Here is an 18,242-nt window from a genome sequence, read left to right as displayed (position 1 = left end):
GGGAGGGGGAGTTGAAATGGTTTGCGACTGGGAGGTGCAGTTGTTTGTTGCGAACCGAGCGGAGGTGTTCTGCAAAGCGGTCCCCAAGCCTCCGCTTGGTTTCCCCAATGTAGAGGAAGCCACACCGGGTACAATGGATACAGTATACCACATTGGCAGATGTGCAGGTGAACCTCTGCTAAATATGGAAAGTCATCTTGGGGCCTGGGATAGGGGTGAGGGAGGAGGTGTGGGGGCAAGTGTAGCATTTCCTGCGGTTGCAGGGGAAGGTGCCAGGTGTGGTGCAACCCGAAGGTTGCAGGAACAGTAACTCATATTCCGCTTGGGAACCCTGCAGCCCAATGGTATCAATGTGGACTTCACCAGCTTCAAAATCTCCCCTTCCCTCACTGCATCCCAAAACCAGCCCAGCTCGTCCCCTCCCCCCACTGCACCACACAACCAGCCCAGCTCTTCCCCTCCACCCACTGCATCCCAAATCCAGCCTGTCTCTGCCTCCCTAACCTGTTCTTCCTCTCACCTATCCCTTCCTCCCATCCCAAGCCGCACCTCCTCCTCCTACCTACTAACCTCATCCCACCTCCCTGACCTCTCCGTCTTCCCTGGACTGACCTATCCCCTCCCTCCCTCCCCACCTATACTCTCCTGTCCACCTATACTCTCCTGTCCACCTATCTTCTTTTCTCTCCATCTTCGGTCCCCCTCCCCCTCTCTCCCTATTTATTCCAGAACCCTCACCCCATCCCCCTCTCTGATGAAGGGTCTAGGCCCGAAACGTCAGCTTTTGTGCTCCTGAGATGCTGCTAGGCCTGCTGTGTTCATCCAGCTCCACACTTTATTAACATAAACATATCCATCATTTGTAGAAAAGGAAGTTGTGCGTTCAAAAATATCTAGAATAGCTTAGACTAACAAGGAGCCTCACATCATAAGAAATATTAGGTTTATTTTAGCTCATTCTACGGCATGTAATTGAAAGCTATTTTTGCAATATAATATGATTACAGTTGTAATTTTTGATTTCTTATTCCATTATGTTTTGTCCTAATCTTTATTTGAATACTGTGTATTTAGAATTCCAGTTTAGAAACTGAGAAATAATTATTTTGATTCTATATTTCGGTGTATTGTCAGTGAAGGAATTGAGCAATTTTAAACCATGTAAGATTGGATTCTCAAGCGTAGCACACTGTTACTGTCTGTCTGGCTTGGTCTAATTTTGGTTTACAATTATTAATTTTTTTTTAGGTGGAGATGCTTGAACGTAAATATGGAGGACGTTTCATAACCAGGCATGCTGCTCGAACCATTCAAACAGCATTCCGCCAATATCAAATGAACAAAAACTTTGAAAGACTTCGAAGTTCTATGTCTGAGAATCGCATGTCCAGGCGCATTGTTTTGTCCAATATGAGAATGCAGTTTTCTTTTGAAGGACCTGAGAAAGTCCACAGCTCATTTTTTGAAGGGAAACAAGTTTCCATGACTGATGATGCCGGAAAAGTAGGAACTATCGTTCAGTCAGATTGTGGAGATGTAGGAGGCACAGCAGTGATCAAATCTCCTGCTGCAAACAATGACTTTGCGGATGCAATAACTGAGCTTGAAGACGCTTTCTCTAGGCAAGTAAAATCACTTGCAGAATCGATTGATGATGCACTGCATTGTCGCAGCTTACACACAGATGATGGGCAACCTACTGATCAGAGCAAACGTTACAAAGAAACCTTACAAAAAGAGGAACAGATGGATAGTCTATCGTATGCTAAATCCACGCGTGATGCTGAACGGAGAAAATTGGACGAAATGTCTGCTTCTTACAGTGATGTCACCTTATACATTGACGAGGAAGAACTTTCTCCTCCACTTCCTGTTTCATTACAGTCTGTGGACAGAGCATCCAGCACTGAGTCAGAGTTCCGGCTCCGATCAGTGAATTCTGGCCAGGAATATTGGTCCATGACTCACCGGGATGATAAACCAGACACAGACACAAGCTGCAGGAGCACCCCGTCTTTAGAGTGTCAGGAGTCAAGACTTCGTGTTGATCATCTCCCTTTACTGACTATCGAGCCTCCCAGCGATAGTTCAGTCGATTTAAGTGACCGTTCAGAGAGAGGTTCACTAAAGAGACAAAACGCGTATGAGCAGAGCCCCCACAGCCAACGAGGAAGTCCCAAGCATATCCCGCACTCTGTACCCACAAGAGTGTTCCACCGGGATGAGGAACCCGCTCGCCATCGACCACGGCAGATTGACAGCCACCTGGCTATTAATGGCTCAGCAAATCGGCAAAGCAAATCCGAGTCTGATTTTTCTGATGGGGATAATGATAGTATCAATAGCACTTCAAACTCCAATGATACAATAAACTGTAGCTCTGAGTCCTCTTCCAGAGACAGTTTGCGAGAGCAAACCTTGAGCAAACAAACATACCACAAAGAAACCCGAAACAGCTGGGATTCTCCTGCATTTAGCAATGATATCATAAGAAAACGTCACTACCGGATTGGTCTAAACCTCTTCAATAAGTATGTAGAAATTTTAATTTAATCTGTCTGTTGACAACTGTTTAGATTTTATTGTTGGGCTGTAAACATTTAAAGCTGACATTACTTTTGCATTGCAATTTTTGTCAAATGGCAGGGACAGCATCGCCACGGTACATATCCTTAGTGTTTGTGGTATTTATTGATAATTTTTCTTAATGCAAAGGCCATTAATTTGTAAATTGCCAGTAGTGTCTCAACATGATCGTGTCCTTTAATTCATTTTCTTAAAAATCGGAAGAAAATAGCTGAAGTGTTAATATTCTGCTCGATGACATCCTCGAGTAAGGGTGCAAGCCTGCAGCTTGCTCTGGTTACAATCAGAGCTAGTCTCCTAATGGTTGTGTAAAGCACTAGCCAACGACAAGGTGGTCCTTCTACCCAACCCCTCCCCCACCCCTCCCCCACCCCTCAAATTCCTGATGCTGAAACATGTGGTAGATTAGCAAAAGTCACAAATCCACAGAGTATTTAAGTGGCTTTTAGTTTTGATATAGTTGCTCTTTGTTCAGTTTTTCTCCAGAAATAAGTAAATGTGAAGTTCCAGGTATTTCATTAGCTTTCACTGGATTTCCATAAATATTAATGCCAATCCATGTTTCTTTTACAGATCATACATTTCCACAGAAGTGATTTATGAGCATGTGCTGTAAAACACTATCCCTTTAATTATTGAAAGAATAGGAAAGAAAAGCTCTAATAAAGTTTATATGCGATATATATTTAAAGATGCGGGAAGACTTTAAGAAACGCTGCATGATGAATGTTTTGAATAAAAGATACTAATTGAGTACGACTTAAGATGAGTGCTTTATGTTGCATTTAGTGGAAATACTTTTCCAAAAGCTGAGAAGGCAAAACTGTTTGGTTCAGTATGAACTCAATTTCATTGATATTGGAAGAAGTTTGCAAATATGTTGTGGTAAGGCTGCAGATTTCACTTTCTCGATCATGGTGGGGGGGGCAGAAAATTGTAAAAAATACCTTGGAAAATTTTTAACTCTCATTTTCCCATGAAAGCATCTAAAGGTTTAGTCTTAGCTTTTTCTGTTTGTGACCCTTTGTCTGGCAAATGAATTCTCCTTTATTTTCTGAACATGTTTTTGGTTTGCAATCCATCTGTTGTGCGAGAGAAGAAATAAATTTCATCTCCAAAGTGTATGAAGAGAACGTCCTATTGTGTTGGCAGGATGCATCCGTGATATTTTGTCTAATTTAGGTTCTTGTGTTTATATTTATTTTTGTTGTTGGCCCAAACTGAGTGAATTCACTAAGTTTAGCTCATATGATTATGGCAAATTCAAGATCTGGAATCAGCCATCCTAAATGTTAGTACCAATTTGTATAAAAGTAGACGTGAAAAATTATCATGCATTGATGTGGTAGAAAATGTTGGCAAATGAGTAACCATGTTTGGTATCTTTGTCCCAGTTACTTGCTATCTTATGGACATGATGTTTGGATGTGTTCCTTTATTGCATCACAATGCAAAAACTTAATAGAATGTTGTTTTTGTTTTTAAATGAAATGATCAATTAGATGAAGTGCATTTTCTTTTATGTGTAATCTCTACAAATGGAATTTGCCTGTGTTTGATACCAGTTTGGTCACAAAGAAGTCTTCAATAGGTATTCCAAATCTATGAATTCAAGAAATTCGTGACTTTGCATGGATAAGAGAGAGTTTAGTGAGTGTATTCTGGAATTATGTACTGTTGACTGGTGTTAGCATGGGCTACTGTAAGGTTTCAAGTGCTGCGTATGTGTGATGCATACATGTTCAAAAACATCATCTCCATCAATCTAATTAATATAAAACTAATAAGCTTAAAACAAGAAGATAGAAGTATAAAAATATAATATGGAAAGGATAAGTGAATGAACGTGAAATGATTCAAATTATTCTTAATAAGGAAAAGCATTTGACAATATTATTTTCTCATTTCAATGTTAACACAAAGTAATTAGGCTCCATTATCAAAGGGGGGAAAATCTTCCATGAACAAGACTTCGAAAGAGACAGCAACCATATTGATGGCAAACAACTTTTGCCTCGTGACTGCTAAAACCTCCATCTATATTATTCATTTCCCAATGTCTTCCTCCTTCTGCCCTTGCTGATTATTTTTTCTTTTTGTGTTGCAAACAGAATATTCATGTATAGTCAAGCATTTTGAATTGTGCCGTCAGGATAGATGAGTTAATGAACCTTAAACTTAAGGTGCTTGATATTGTAACTTATTGATTGATACAACTGAAGCAAAATAGACAATGTAACTAGTGATTCGTACATTTCCCCAAACTGTAAACGAGAAGGAATCAATGGACCTGATAGAAACTACAAGAGATTGTGCATGTGAGAACGTTATGTTACAAGCTAGCAGTTTTCGATGTGTTCATCCCATGCTTAAGAGGCAATGACATTGTTTGTGATTGGGATTCTTGGAGAAAGACAGGCCGTGCACGTAACAGGACAGTCAACCATCGGGTTTTCCAGTTGTCACATTTTAGGCTTACTCACTAAAGTTAAGTAGAAAATGTAACAATTTACAATCGCTGTATGGAAGAAAAGCGAATCATTTTCCTCCTGGATCTGATTTTTAAAAGAGCAGACTTCTGAAGCCCAGTCTCATGCATCTATTCTGTATTGTGGTGTGTAAGAAGATCACCAATAGCTTTCTTTTATGTAACATTTTGGTATACTGCCATTCCACTTTGTGTGACAAATCTGATTAGTGTATTTACAAGTCTGTGACCTTAGCTTTTCTAATTTTTTTTTGCAAATTATTCTGCTACTTTCTGAACCAATATCTAAATGAAGCTTGATGCCTTTTGAAAGGAGTTGATGCTTGGTACGTGCACAAAGGCAAGACTATTAAGGTTACCGTTATTGTTGAGTAATCTGTACAGCTATTTTTGGAGTGCTCAAGTGCAGAAAAATACAGAAATCTGGAAATTAAAGTTGAGCTACCCAGTATTTCCACTGACGGTTATAATTGTACATTGCCAATAGACTTGACATTTGAACCCAAGTGGGATGTAATACTTATCATGCTGTCCACTGGCTGTATCCGAAGTAGTTTGGGTAGTGTCAGTGACTTTTTAATTTTGCAATTAGTCATAGTAACTGCCAAACAAACTCTTCACCGCTAAGAATTTAATTTTGTGTGGAATGACACTCTCACATAATTTTATTGGAGATAAAACATTTTAAAACTTGTACACCTGTTTCTCACCTTTCAGTCAATGTACTCTTTAACCCATCTATTGTTCCTTTTCATTTTGCCCTCTGTTCATTGAATATTGCTGAAGGGAGGGAGATGCTGTTGGCATTTCTTAATCCTGTACAGATCATTATAAGCATCAGTATCCACTTTAGTCTATTTTATCAGAAAGGGTGCTGTCTGGTTGACCAGTCAGCTCTGGAAGAAGTATTCTTGGGGAGAATGCACCAATGAGCTCTTGTCTTAGATATTTTTGGTCAGAAAGCTGGTATTTCTCAGAGGTCTACAGAACAGAAAAAGACCCTGCTGCCCGGTGAGCCTTTGCCAGACTAAAGCATCAACCCAACCATTGTAAAACTAGTTTCTAGCATGTGGCCCAGAGCCGTGACTGCCTTGGCATTGCACGTGTACATCTCAACACACTACTTAATTTAATTATAAAGGATGCAATGCCTGGGCATGCTTTATTTGCTGGCAAAGAACAATATTTCTATATAAATATGTAACTCATAGCAAACAGAAATCAGTTACATTGTGAGTCTGACTGATGATCTTAAGTTGATTATCGATGTAATTTTTAAGTATGCTCAGGACTGTTCAGCAAGTGATGCTTGATCGTGGAGTTGCATCTAATTAGGGTCATAGCCTTACAGCATGGAAACCAACCCTTCAGTCCAATTTGTCCATGCTGACTAAGTTTCCTAAAGTAGTCCTGCATTTGGCCCATTTCCCTCTAAACCTTTCCTATTCATGTACCTGCCCAAGTTTCCTTTAAGGGTTTATAACTGTGCCTGCATCCAACACTTCCTCTGACAGTTCATTCCAAATATGAAACACCCTTTGAGTGAATGCTAGAAACTATGATCCGAGTTTTGCAAGTATGGGCTGATTGCTTACATTCAGACCTCTGCCTGTTGTGAACAGCCAAAGCAACATGCTGCTTGGTTTCCATTGGCCAGCATTTGCCAAAAGTGGCAGACATAGGCCCATTTTAATCACCATCCACAGCAAACAATGATTTGGCCGCAAGGCCCATTGTCCTGTGGGCTATTTTAATGTCAAGTTTGCATGTTGAACATTGGCTTGGGCTCTGTTTACAAGATTGTAATGAGGCCGATCTTGTAATAAGTGGATCTGTAGGAATACTAATGCATATATTGATCAGTGAAGATAGGGTTGCTGTAGATCGTCCATTCACAGATTCCTCAACAAACTCATTGAGGAAAAGGAGCTTGCTAGACTGCTGCACTTGAGCGATGAATGTGTGTGTGATGGAGCCCATTAAACTGCATAAGAAAATTATTTCTCTTAGCTGCAGATTTAAAATACTTTGAGATCGTTCCATCAAACTAGCTCCGCAAGAAAACCCCATCTATTTGGGCCTACAGTACACTGTAATTAAAATTGAAATCAACTGCCCAAGTTGCTAAGTTTAATTAATACAGATTAAGAGACTGGCAAGACATCTGGTCTCAGAATTGGCTGTCGGAATTCACGATGGCTAATTCAGTATGGCTAATTTAAGTACAGAAACAGTCATAGATTATAAAAGTTGTAACTGGGCATTACTTTCATTTATCTTGAGCAGGCTGTCTATATACTGACTTTGTCCCATCAGCTGTTCACAATAGACAGAGTGCTGACCATACATGGCCAACACATACATACAAAACTCGGAATATTTCTGATGTTCAATGTTGTTCTTGTCCAGCAAGTTTTGTCCAATCAGTTTCATGTGTTGAATATTATACTGACAGCCAGTTTAATTTCATGAGTTGTATGATGCAACTCACGTATCATTGCTAGAAGCTGCATGTATTCATACTCCAAGCCCTATCTCTGCAAAGAGCAGTGTGACCAGGCATTGAAAGCCTCCTTAATTTTAATCAACCTGTTTGGTCATATTACCACACACCTCTGTGACATGTAGGATTTGAACCTAGATTTTCTGCACAGAGGTGGAAACACTGCCACTATGCCGAAAGAGTGCCCCACCCTCTGTTGTACGTTTCTTTTAAATGCAAACGAATCCCTGTGCTCGCTTGTGCATTCTCCATGGTGACAAATCAACTAATCAGCATCTTTTCTCATGCAGAATAAATTACTTTCTTTGAAATTGGTATTCTTGTATCTGTCTTGCTGAGTGCAAGATGAAACACTGACAACATGTCTCTGTTTTCAGCACTAAGTATAATGTATGTTTCCTATTTTAAATGCTGATCATCTCAATTCAGACACTGCGTATCTCAGTGATGATGATCACCCAGAGTGACCCCAAAGTAAATCAGCCCCATCCCCTTTAGTTTAATAAAAAATTAACACACTATGGCATAAAAGCCCTCCCCCTCATTCAACCTCTCACAGGGCTGTTATATCTATCGTGCATCTGAAATTATTTGCTTGGAGCCATAATATTAAAGTTCAAAACCAGCGTGCTCAATTAATAATCTTTAAACTGCAACTTCTGCGTCCATTTTCTAATGTGCAATATATTTTACTACTCTAGTTTTGTCTGCCAATATCTAACTCCAGTTTATCTGGGCTAAATTTATTGTTACCCATTGAAATTGGCCTCTTTCAGTTAACTATTTTTATTCTTGGATTGTTTCTGTTTCTTTTCCATGGCTAAACCAGATATAATGAAAATATAATCACCATTGCCTAAATGTTCCCTTATTGACACTTGATCCACTTGACCCATCTCATTCTCCAGGCCTATTTACTGCAATGCCATGTGTTTCACCAAGTCAAAAACATACTGTTCATGAAAATGCTCCTGAACACACCTCTGCACTTCAAATTTATTTTTTAATAAGGGACCATACTCTACCGTTACCTCTGCATGCTATCAATATTGGAAACTAATAGATTTGTCACCAGCACTGGTATTGAAGTCACCTTGCTGGTCTAAATTGATTCTAATATTTTTGTTACCAAAGTTTCAGGCTATTTGGAAAGCCGTTGAGGATTCTGTCCATTTTGTGATTGTCACTTTATAATTATGCAAAGACTGAAGTTGGAAGTCACAAAAAATGTTTGTCTTCCTTTCAACAATACTGCTGTTCAGTACTGCATCTTGCCATTCGGTAGTATATACATCATGCAGCATTCCCAGGCTGAGTTTCAGATGGCAGCTGACTTATTTTTGTGTGGGGTACAGATGAGATGCTTTCCTACAAAGAGACTTTGAGACTAAACACCACAGTGTATAAGCATACAAGGCTGCAGGCCAAGTGCTGGAAAATGTGATTAGAATGGATTGATGCCTGATGAATGGCACAAGCACAATGGGCTGAAGGGTCTTGCTCAGTGCTGTAAAAATTCTGTGACCCTCTATAACTCTAGCTAGACTACTGCCCTGCATAGTTACAAAGCAGCATTGAAAGAGGCCTGAGGGGAGGGACGCAGGGTATTCTGTCATCTTGGGAAAGTGAATAGTAGATGTACTGTTGGGGGAATGGAAAGAAGGCAAATGATGTTTAAAAATGCAAAGTTAATTTGCTTTTATTATTCTGTGTGAGAGTATTACGGGTACAGGATGTTGGCATCTTTTCTGCCTATCAGCTAATGTTCTTTATTGCTTTGATTCAAAGACAAATGAAAGTATGAATCGGACAGGATCATTTTCCTCCCCTTTTCCCCCATACAGAACCTATGAACTTGATGAATTTAATAGTAAACTCTGGAATTCAGGCAGTATAAATGCATGTATAATTTTTCTTAATTTATTTGTTTGGTAAGGTACATTTTGCCATTGTAGTTATACTTGGAGATGCTGCTGTGATGATTCCTGTCTTTGATTGCGCAGAAGTGTGTTCAGGAGAATTTTCAAGGCCGTCATTTCTACCTCAGTAAGGAAGCTGACATTGCTGGACACTGCCTGGTTCTGGGCAACAAGTTGGGTCAAGTGGATCAAATGTCACTAAAGGAATCTTTGGAGGACCGTGATCATAGTTTAATAAAAACCCGGAGTGTTGAAAAATAAAAATTAATTGAGAGAGATCAATTTATGAGGGTGAAAGCGGAGTTTGGCCCAAGTAAATTGAAATCATTGCTGGCAGGAAAATCTGTAATGAAACAATGGGCTGCCTTTCAAGAGGAGCATACCAAATTGTGGAATGGTTGCAGCACAGCAGGAGGCTAGTTAGCTCATTGCATCTGTGCCAGCTCTTTACAATAGCAATTGAGTGAGTGCACACCCCACCTCTTTCCCCATAGCCCTGTAATTTTTTTTCATCTGCCAGATAGTGATCCAATTCTGTTGTGAAAGCCATGATTGAATCTGCCTCCACCACACTTAGGCAATCTATTCCAAATCCAAACCATTCACAGATGTTACAAACAATTTATTCCATAAGTCATATGTTCTGGAATACTGCATAATTTTTCTGTTAAAGGTTAAAACATTAAATGGAAATGTATAGTAAAATTGAGGAGCTTTGATGTAGGTGTAATTCAGAATGACCTGCGTTTAATTACAAACCAAAAGAACTGTAGATGCTCTATTTCGCAAACAAAAACTGAAATTGCTGGACAAACTTGGGTCTGGCAGCATCTGTGAAGAGAGGCCAGAGTTAACGTTTCGGATCCAGTGACGTTTCCTCAGTACTGAGGAAGTGTCACCAGATCTGAAATGTTAACTCTGATTTCTCTTTACCAATGCTGCCAGACATGGTGAGTTTTTCCAGCACTTTCTGTTTCTGCATTTAATTACAGTTAATTATAGTTTACAAATTGCTCTAGTTCATTTGATAAGATCAGGTGTGAGGTTGCAAAAACAAAAAATAATAAAGGCTTTCTACCTTGAGGAAAGTCATGTTAGACTTGATGTTAACTCTTCTTCTCTCATGTTGTCTGATCTCTTGAATTTCTTCAGCACTTACTGCTTTGAATTCAGGTCTCCAATGACTGGAATACTTCTAATTTTTTTTAAGGGATTTTCTATCACCTTTGTATTGGGCGTCTGTCGTTACTTCAATAAATGATTAAATTAATATTTAACTGAATTAATTTTCTAGATGAAGTTAAGTTATAGATCATAGAATAGAATCTCTACAGTGTGGAAACAGGCCCTTCAGCCCAACAAGTCCACACCACTACCTAGAGCACCCCACCCAAACCCATCCCTCATAACCCAACTAATAACACTGGGCAATTTAGCATGGCCAATCCACCTACCCTGCACATCTTTGAACTGTGGGAGGAAACTGGAGTACCCAGAGGAAACCCGTGCAGACATTGGGAGAATGTGCAAACTCCTCACAGTCGCCCAAGGTTGGAATCAAACCGGATCCCTGGTGCGGTGAGGCTGCAGTGCTAACCACTGAGCCACCATGCTGTTACAGGGAGCTTTGTGAACATGTAACTTCCTCCTACCCCGAGTAGTATAGAGTTACAGTGGTTGCATTCTGGAGAAATATAATTTATTCTCATGGGTTACAATAATCAGAGTTGAGGTCAAGCTAAAATGATTAACTTAAATGGTTCGTTGACACCATCCGAAAGCATGCCCTACTGCCATACCAATGGACTGTTACAACAGGAGGTTCTTTTTTAAATTTTATTGGGTGCCTAGAAAAGGAGGCAATTGCAATTTGAAGAAGGTGCAGGTTGAAATTCTGAATTGGTAAACCAAACGAAATTAAATCTGATAAACTCATGTCTTAAGCAGAGAACACTAACAATATTCACTGTGTGGAATGTGGGTGAAATTTGAGGTTAGTTTAGAATTTGTGAAGGCCAAAGAATCTACAAAATTTGCATTGCTCAAATTTAGAGAAACAAATCTACAGCGGTCCTAAAATCCATATCGTGGATTTCAGTTTTTTTTAGCAGTCAGCTTGAATCTGGCTGTGACTCCTCATTTCTCCCTTCAAAATGAATCAAGTCATGCTTTTCTCTGTACTGAAGGCAGGGTAAACAGGAACTGTGCTCTCTGGGTAATGAAAGAGAAAAAGGTAAGATTAAGCAAGTAAAATGCATTTGCTAATGTCAGAAAGTATGAGTTCAAGTCCTACGTCCTCCAGAGGTGTGTCATAATATATCTGAATAGGTTGATGAAAAATAATTATGGGACTTTAGTTTTCCACCCTTAGGTCAAAAAATACAGAAATAAGTTGCATCTGCCATAAAGATATATCATAACAAATATGAACAAGTTGTTTTTAAAAAGGTGTATTGCTTGGACCAGTGATGCAATGACTCTTACTTGGGTTCAGTTTTTATTGAGGTCTCTTGTTACACAATGACCCAACCTCTTTGCTAGAAGCCCTTTGTTCAAACCCCACCCAGAGATGTATCATTATATGTCTAAATAGTTTAATCAACTTCAGCTATGAGGATATGAAGAAGTTGGAACTGTCACCCTGAAGAATGAAGGCTGAGAAAAGATTTTATAGGGGTTTTTAAAAACACAAGAGGGGTGAATAAAGTAGACCAGGAGAACCTGGTCCTTTTCATAAAATTAAAAAAGTGTGACTGGGAATAGATTTAAAGTGATGTGCAAAAAAAGCAAAGGTGACACGGGAAAACAAAACTCTCTAACACTGTGATTAGTTAGGAAATGGAATGCGCTGCATGGAGAAGGCAGATTAATTTGAGGTAGCAGGAACTACAGATGCTGGAGAATCTGAGATAACAATGTGCAGAGCTGGGTGAACACAGCAGGCCAAGCAGCATCAGAGGAGCAGGAAGGCTGATGTTTCAGGCCTAGACCTTCCTTCAGAAATTTCTGAAGGTGTTTTAGAAGGTGTTATCTGAGGAGCTTTACTGAATCTAAAATACATCTACTGAAAATGTGATAGATACAGATTCAATCTTGGCTTTTAAAACAAAATTACGTAAGTATGTGAAGGGAAAACGGCTAACGGGGGGGAAGGGTGAATGACCAAGCTGACCTGGTCCAGCAGAGGCTCAACATAAACACAAAACAGGCAACTAGTTTCCTGAAGCAATTTTAAAGCCCACTTACAGATAGATGTGTTCTCCAAGCCTGAAATCTTATTTTAGTAGGAGTAAAGTCCATAAATTTGGTTTTTCACTTTTTCTTTTACTCTGTTCTCGAATTGAGGACATTTTGCACTTAATTCCATACAGAAGAATTTAGAATGGTGATACTGAAAGCAACATAACTTTAGAAATTAAATAAGTGAGCTCATGGAGTTTTGTCTGAAACTTTACAAATAAAGAACGAGGAACAGCGGCATTCCAAATGGTGTTCTGTTAATACCTTTACGATACCGCAACAGCTGAGCAGGAAGGGTAGGGCAAGGTGTATTTATTCCAAAGTACATTTTGTACTGATTTTGTTTTAAAGATAAAATTAACAAATGGAGTTGTATTCTTGTCTTTTGCCATTCACAATAGAGTCACTACCATGAAAGAGTATGGAAATTACCGGGGAAGTACTTAGACATACAAATTGAGTCACAAAGCAGTGTAGGCTCATACTACACAAGCTATTTGGCTCCTTAAAAGTTCAGACTAAAAGCTGCCATCTTGCCTTTTAATGGCTCGTTCAGTTGCACATTAAACATGATGCCACTGTCATATTCTGAGCTCAATTCCATTCTTTTTATATTGCAGTTATCATTATCATGTTCCACAAAAGACTATAAACAAATCTGCCAGAGTACTGAATATGCCTAAAGCCAAAAACCACTTAGAAAAGAAAAACTGCGGTTAGAAAGTCAGTAACCATGTTGTGGCTGTTCATGTTGACTCAGCCCAGCTGTTCATTTAGTGGCGATGTGGAATTTGTGGTGTGGACTATGTTTATGTTTGTTGTGGGCAGTTGTACCCCATTTTTAGTTAGTTGCATTTCAGCTCTTGGTTCCTGACCTTTGGGTATCCTAAGGGGTGTGGAAGATTGGAGGAGTCTGCTCCTGGGCCTGGCCAGGCTGGCTATAAACAAGCCTAGGCAGCATGCTGTGGAGGGGTGGAGGTGGGGGTGGGGGGTGGAGGAGATCATATTTGCTGACTATGCCCTCCTTCCGTGATTCTGTTTGTGCCTGGGTGTAACTGGGGAGGTAGAACACGGTGTCTGTATGACTACTCTCGATGCCTTTAGTGGCTTGCACAGGAGAGGATAAACATTTTATTTTTGACTTCATTTTGATGCAGTCCCTTCCTGCTCTCCCTAACCCGCCCCCTCAATTTTAATGGTTTGCGTTCCCCAAAAATGAGCTTTGCATGTGAATTTCCAATTGGCTGCATGGGTGATTACTGGTGGTGGTTAATTGTTTAAAACAAAACAAAAAAGATAATCATTTGGTGGTGGGAAAGTCATAGAATCACAAGTGATTCTGCCCATTGAGTCTGTACCGGCCCATCGAAGATCATCCCGCCTGAACCACCGCCCCCCCACCCCCACCCCCAACCCTATCTCCATAACACTGCCTTTTTACCATGGCCAATCCACCTAACTTGCACATTTTTGGGCGATGAGAGGAAACCAGAACACCTGGAGGAAACCCTTGCAGACATGGAATGTCCATGCAGGCGTCAAGACAGGAATTAAATCCATGTCCTTGCTGTGTGAGACAGCATTACTAACCACCTTGAAAAGGACCTTAGAGATAACTTTTTCACCTAGACAGTGATGTGTGTATGGAATGAGCTACCAGAGAAAGTGGTAGAAGCAGGTAAAATTACAGCAGTTAAAAGCCACCTGGATGTGTATATGAATAGCAAGGATTTAGAGGATTATGGGCTAAATGCTGGCAAATGGGACTATATCAGATTGGGATGTCTGGTCGACACAGATGAGTTGGACTGAGGAGTCTTTCTCCATGCTGTATAACTCTACGGCTCTGTGTTTCCAGAGTGGTGTTTCTGTTATCCACTAACATAACACTGGCATTTGTGGCCCATCCTTTGCACTGAGACGGAATTGGTAGGTCTTTTTCTTTAACTGCTGCGTGTTTTTTACAGGGCTTTTAAAATGTTGAAATTTAGAGAATTCCAGGGTTTTTACCAAAGGTTAGTAATGCATGTCTAAGTCAGGATGTGTCGTTTAAAAGGATACTTGATGATAATGGTGTTTCAACATTCTATTTTTTTGTCCATAAAATTCTGGATGTGCAATCATGTTATATGACAATAAGTATTTTGTTTCAAGATTTCAGGACACATCATAACAGGAGATATCTAACTCACTTTCATTTCTTTGCACAGAAAACCTGAGAAAGGTGTGCAGTATCTGATAGAGCGTGGCTTTGTTCCTGATACTCCTGTCGGTATTGCTCACTTCCTCCTCCAGCGGAAAGGACTCAGCAGGCAAATGATAGGCGAGTTTTTAGGCAATCGACAGAAGCAGTTCAACCGAGATGTACTTGAGTAAGTATTTCATCGGAAAGAATTACCCAGTTTTCAGTGTTTTACTATATAGAAGGTAAACCTCAGGACCAAAGTAGTCTAGTTTTGGTGATTAAAGAACAGTAAGAGAAGTGCATTGGGAATATTGCATGCACCTCAGTGAACAGACAGCCCTTTGTTTCACGTCTCAAGTAAAGTGTGGTACCTCCAAACAATGTAGTCTTCCCTTAGTACTATACATTGACTTGATCGCCTCAACTGGCCTTATGTCCCAAATCACTGATTTTTTAAAAGATTTTCACAGACCTTCCCACATATTGCATTTTGGTGATGAATGTACTCCTACAGTGTTGTTAGGCAGGATTCTAGAATTTTGACCCAAGGATGAGGAAGAAATAGCAGTTTTGAATGTCAAAACTGATGGAATGTGATTTGTAAAGAAACATCCAGCTAACAATATTCATGTGTTTCTGCTACTCTTAGCTTTTACATTGTGGACTTTGAAGATTTAAGAAGAGCTGCTTTAAAAGCCTAGATAACAGTCTGTACTGTATCCTATAGATGAAGTACATGATAGCCAGTATAACAAAGTGTGGACCTGGATGAACACAGCAGGCCAAGCAGCATCTCAGGAGCACAAAAGCTGACATTTCGGGCCTAGACCCTCCTTCAGCGAGGGGGATGGGGAGAGGGAACTGGAATAAATAGGGAGCGAGGGGGAGGCGGACCGAAGATAGAGAGAAAACAAGATAGGTAGAGAGGACAGTATAGGTGGGGAGGTAGGGAGGGGATAGGTCAGTCCAGGGAAGATGGACAGGTCAAGGAGGCGGGATGAGGTGGTAGGTAGGAAATGGAGGTGCAGCTTGAGGTGGGAGGAAGGGATGGGTGAGAGGAAGAACAGGTTAGGGAAGCAGAGACAGGCTGGGCTAGTTTTGGGATGCAGTGCGAGGAGGGGACGAGCTGGGCTGGTTTTGTGATGCAGTGGGAGGAGGGGACGAACTGGGCTGGTTTTGGGATGCAGTGGGGGAAGGGGAGATTTTGAAGCCTGTGAAGTCCACATTGATACCATTGGGCTGCAGGATTCACAAGCGGAATATGAGTTGCTGTTCCTGCAACCTATGGGTGATCATTGTGGCACTGCTGGAGGCCCATGATGGACATGTCGTCTGAGGAATGGGAGGGGGAGTTGAAATGGTTGGCGACTGGGAGGTGCAGTTGTTTGTTGCGAACCGAGCGGAGATGTTCTGCAAAGTGGTCCCCAAGCCTCCGCTTGGTTTTCCCAATGTAGAGGAAGCCACACCAGGTGCAATGGATACAATATACCACATGATAGCCAGTGTTTTGTTGTTCATAGATAAGTGTGTCTATTCACTAGCTTTCAGATCCGTTCAAATAATAAAACGTTTGCTCAGATAATGAAGCTGACATGTTGCAGTGTGGGGCAACGTTCAGGCTTCGGTGATTAGTGTTGCCATTTGCGTTGAAAGGAACGTAATTGATAAAGTAGCAATGATTGATGATGGGATTGTGCCCTGAGGAATTCATGCAGTAACATCCTCAAGCTGATGTTGTTGGCCTCCAACGAATATACTACTTTTTCATATAAAAATGAGTCCAGTCACTGGAAAGTAACCACCTCCTTCTCCTGGTCCCCGACCCCACCAGCACCTCTACCAACTGCCAACAGTTCTACTCAAACTCGTTCATCTCATTTGGGGCAACACAGTGGCTCAGTGGTTAGCACAGCAGCCTCAGCGCCAGGGACATGGGTTTGATTCCAGCCTCGGGTAACTGTCTGTGTGGAGTTTGTACATTCTCCCCGTGTCTGCGTGGGTTTCCTCCCCCAGTCCAAAGATGTGCCGGCTAGGTGGATCAGCCATGCTAAATTGCCTGTAGTGTTCAGGGTTATGTGGGTTATAGGGGGATAGGTCTCGGTGGGATGCTGCAAGGGATAGTGTGGACTTGTTGGGCCGAAGGGCCTGTTTCCACACTGTAGGGAATCTAATCATGGAATCTAATCATTATCTTTAACTGAGCAGAATTCAAGTGATTCATTCTCTGCTCACCTTCAGAATTCAAGTTCCTTAACCAAGTTTGGCCCAAGTCTGAAACAAGGTCTGTTGTAGAACTGAAGCTCAACACTGGTGAGCCGGTTATATGTGAATAAATGCCACTACGTAGAACTTCTGACAAATCCTTCCATTTTTCCACGAACAAATGTGTAACAATTTACAGCTAATAAATTGTTTTAACAAATGTCAAAGAAGAAACATGAATTGATGACGCTATAACTCAAGCAATGCCCCCTTTTAAAAATGTATCCATGTGGATACCAACATACTTCAAGATAAGCTGTATAACACAGCTACTAAGGATAAGGACAGAATAAGGGAAATTGAAACACAGATCTGACTCCAGTCGGATTATGGACATTTGAGTTGTTTTTTTTTGTTTTGGTTCCTTCCAGCTCCGCGGATTATTTTTGGAACCTTTCTCTATTTTTATCATTTTGGTTTGGACCTGTGAGCTGAAAACTGAAGATAACCTTTGAGCTATGGCTTGTGGAGGAAAAGGTGAAGCAGAATAGCTATCTGGTGGTGATTTCTTTTTACTACTACAGTTAGACAAGGGAGATGAAGAGACGTGGATGCCTTCTTTTTGCAGGCTAGATGTTCTTGCTGTGTTGTCCACGCCCAAGGCTGTAGTCACCTGCCTAACCTCCAGTCAGGAGGTTGCTGCTTTGCTCAGCACTCCTGATCCCATCACTAGTGTTCATTTGTCTAGAATTCTCCCTCATTGCATGAATAAGAAAATATTGTATCTACAACTCTTAATGTATTCTATTAACCTGTTTTTAAAGCTGCAAACACCTTACACAACTTCCTTGGTGGAGGCAATAGACTTGTGGTATTGTCACTAGACAATTAATTCAGAGATCCAGGGGACCTGAATTTGAATCCTGCCATGGCAGATGGTGAAATTTGAAATCAATAGCAAATCTGGAATTAAGAGTTTAATGATGACCATAAAAACATAGGCAATTGTCATAAGAACCCATCTGGTTTACTCATTTTTTTGGGAGGGAATCAACAACCTTGCCTGATCTGGCCGACATTTAACTCCCGACCAACAGCAATAGGGTTGACTCTTTAATG

At 40.7% G+C, this 18,242-nt stretch overlaps 1 protein-coding gene across 6 annotated transcripts in view; it reads left to right on the top strand.

The window, feature by feature from the left end:
* Positions 1-18,242, top strand: part of iqsec1b (IQ motif and Sec7 domain ArfGEF 1b) — a 427,454-nt gene that overhangs the window by 371,015 nt on the left and 38,197 nt on the right. For all 6 annotated transcript variants that reach the window (XM_048547583.2, XM_048547582.2, XM_048547586.2 and 3 more), the window contains 2 exons: positions 1,249-2,531; positions 14,947-15,108. In XM_048547583.2, the coding sequence (XP_048403540.1) occupies positions 1,249-2,531; positions 14,947-15,108 (1,445 nt within the window). The remainder of the gene's footprint in view (positions 1-1,248; positions 2,532-14,946; positions 15,109-18,242) is intronic.

This window comes from Stegostoma tigrinum, chromosome 11 (genome assembly GCF_030684315.1).
Source record: "Stegostoma tigrinum isolate sSteTig4 chromosome 11, sSteTig4.hap1, whole genome shotgun sequence".
Lineage (NCBI taxonomy): Eukaryota > Metazoa > Chordata > Chondrichthyes > Orectolobiformes > Stegostomatidae > Stegostoma > Stegostoma tigrinum.
This window is presented reverse-complemented; position numbering and strand designations above follow the sequence as displayed.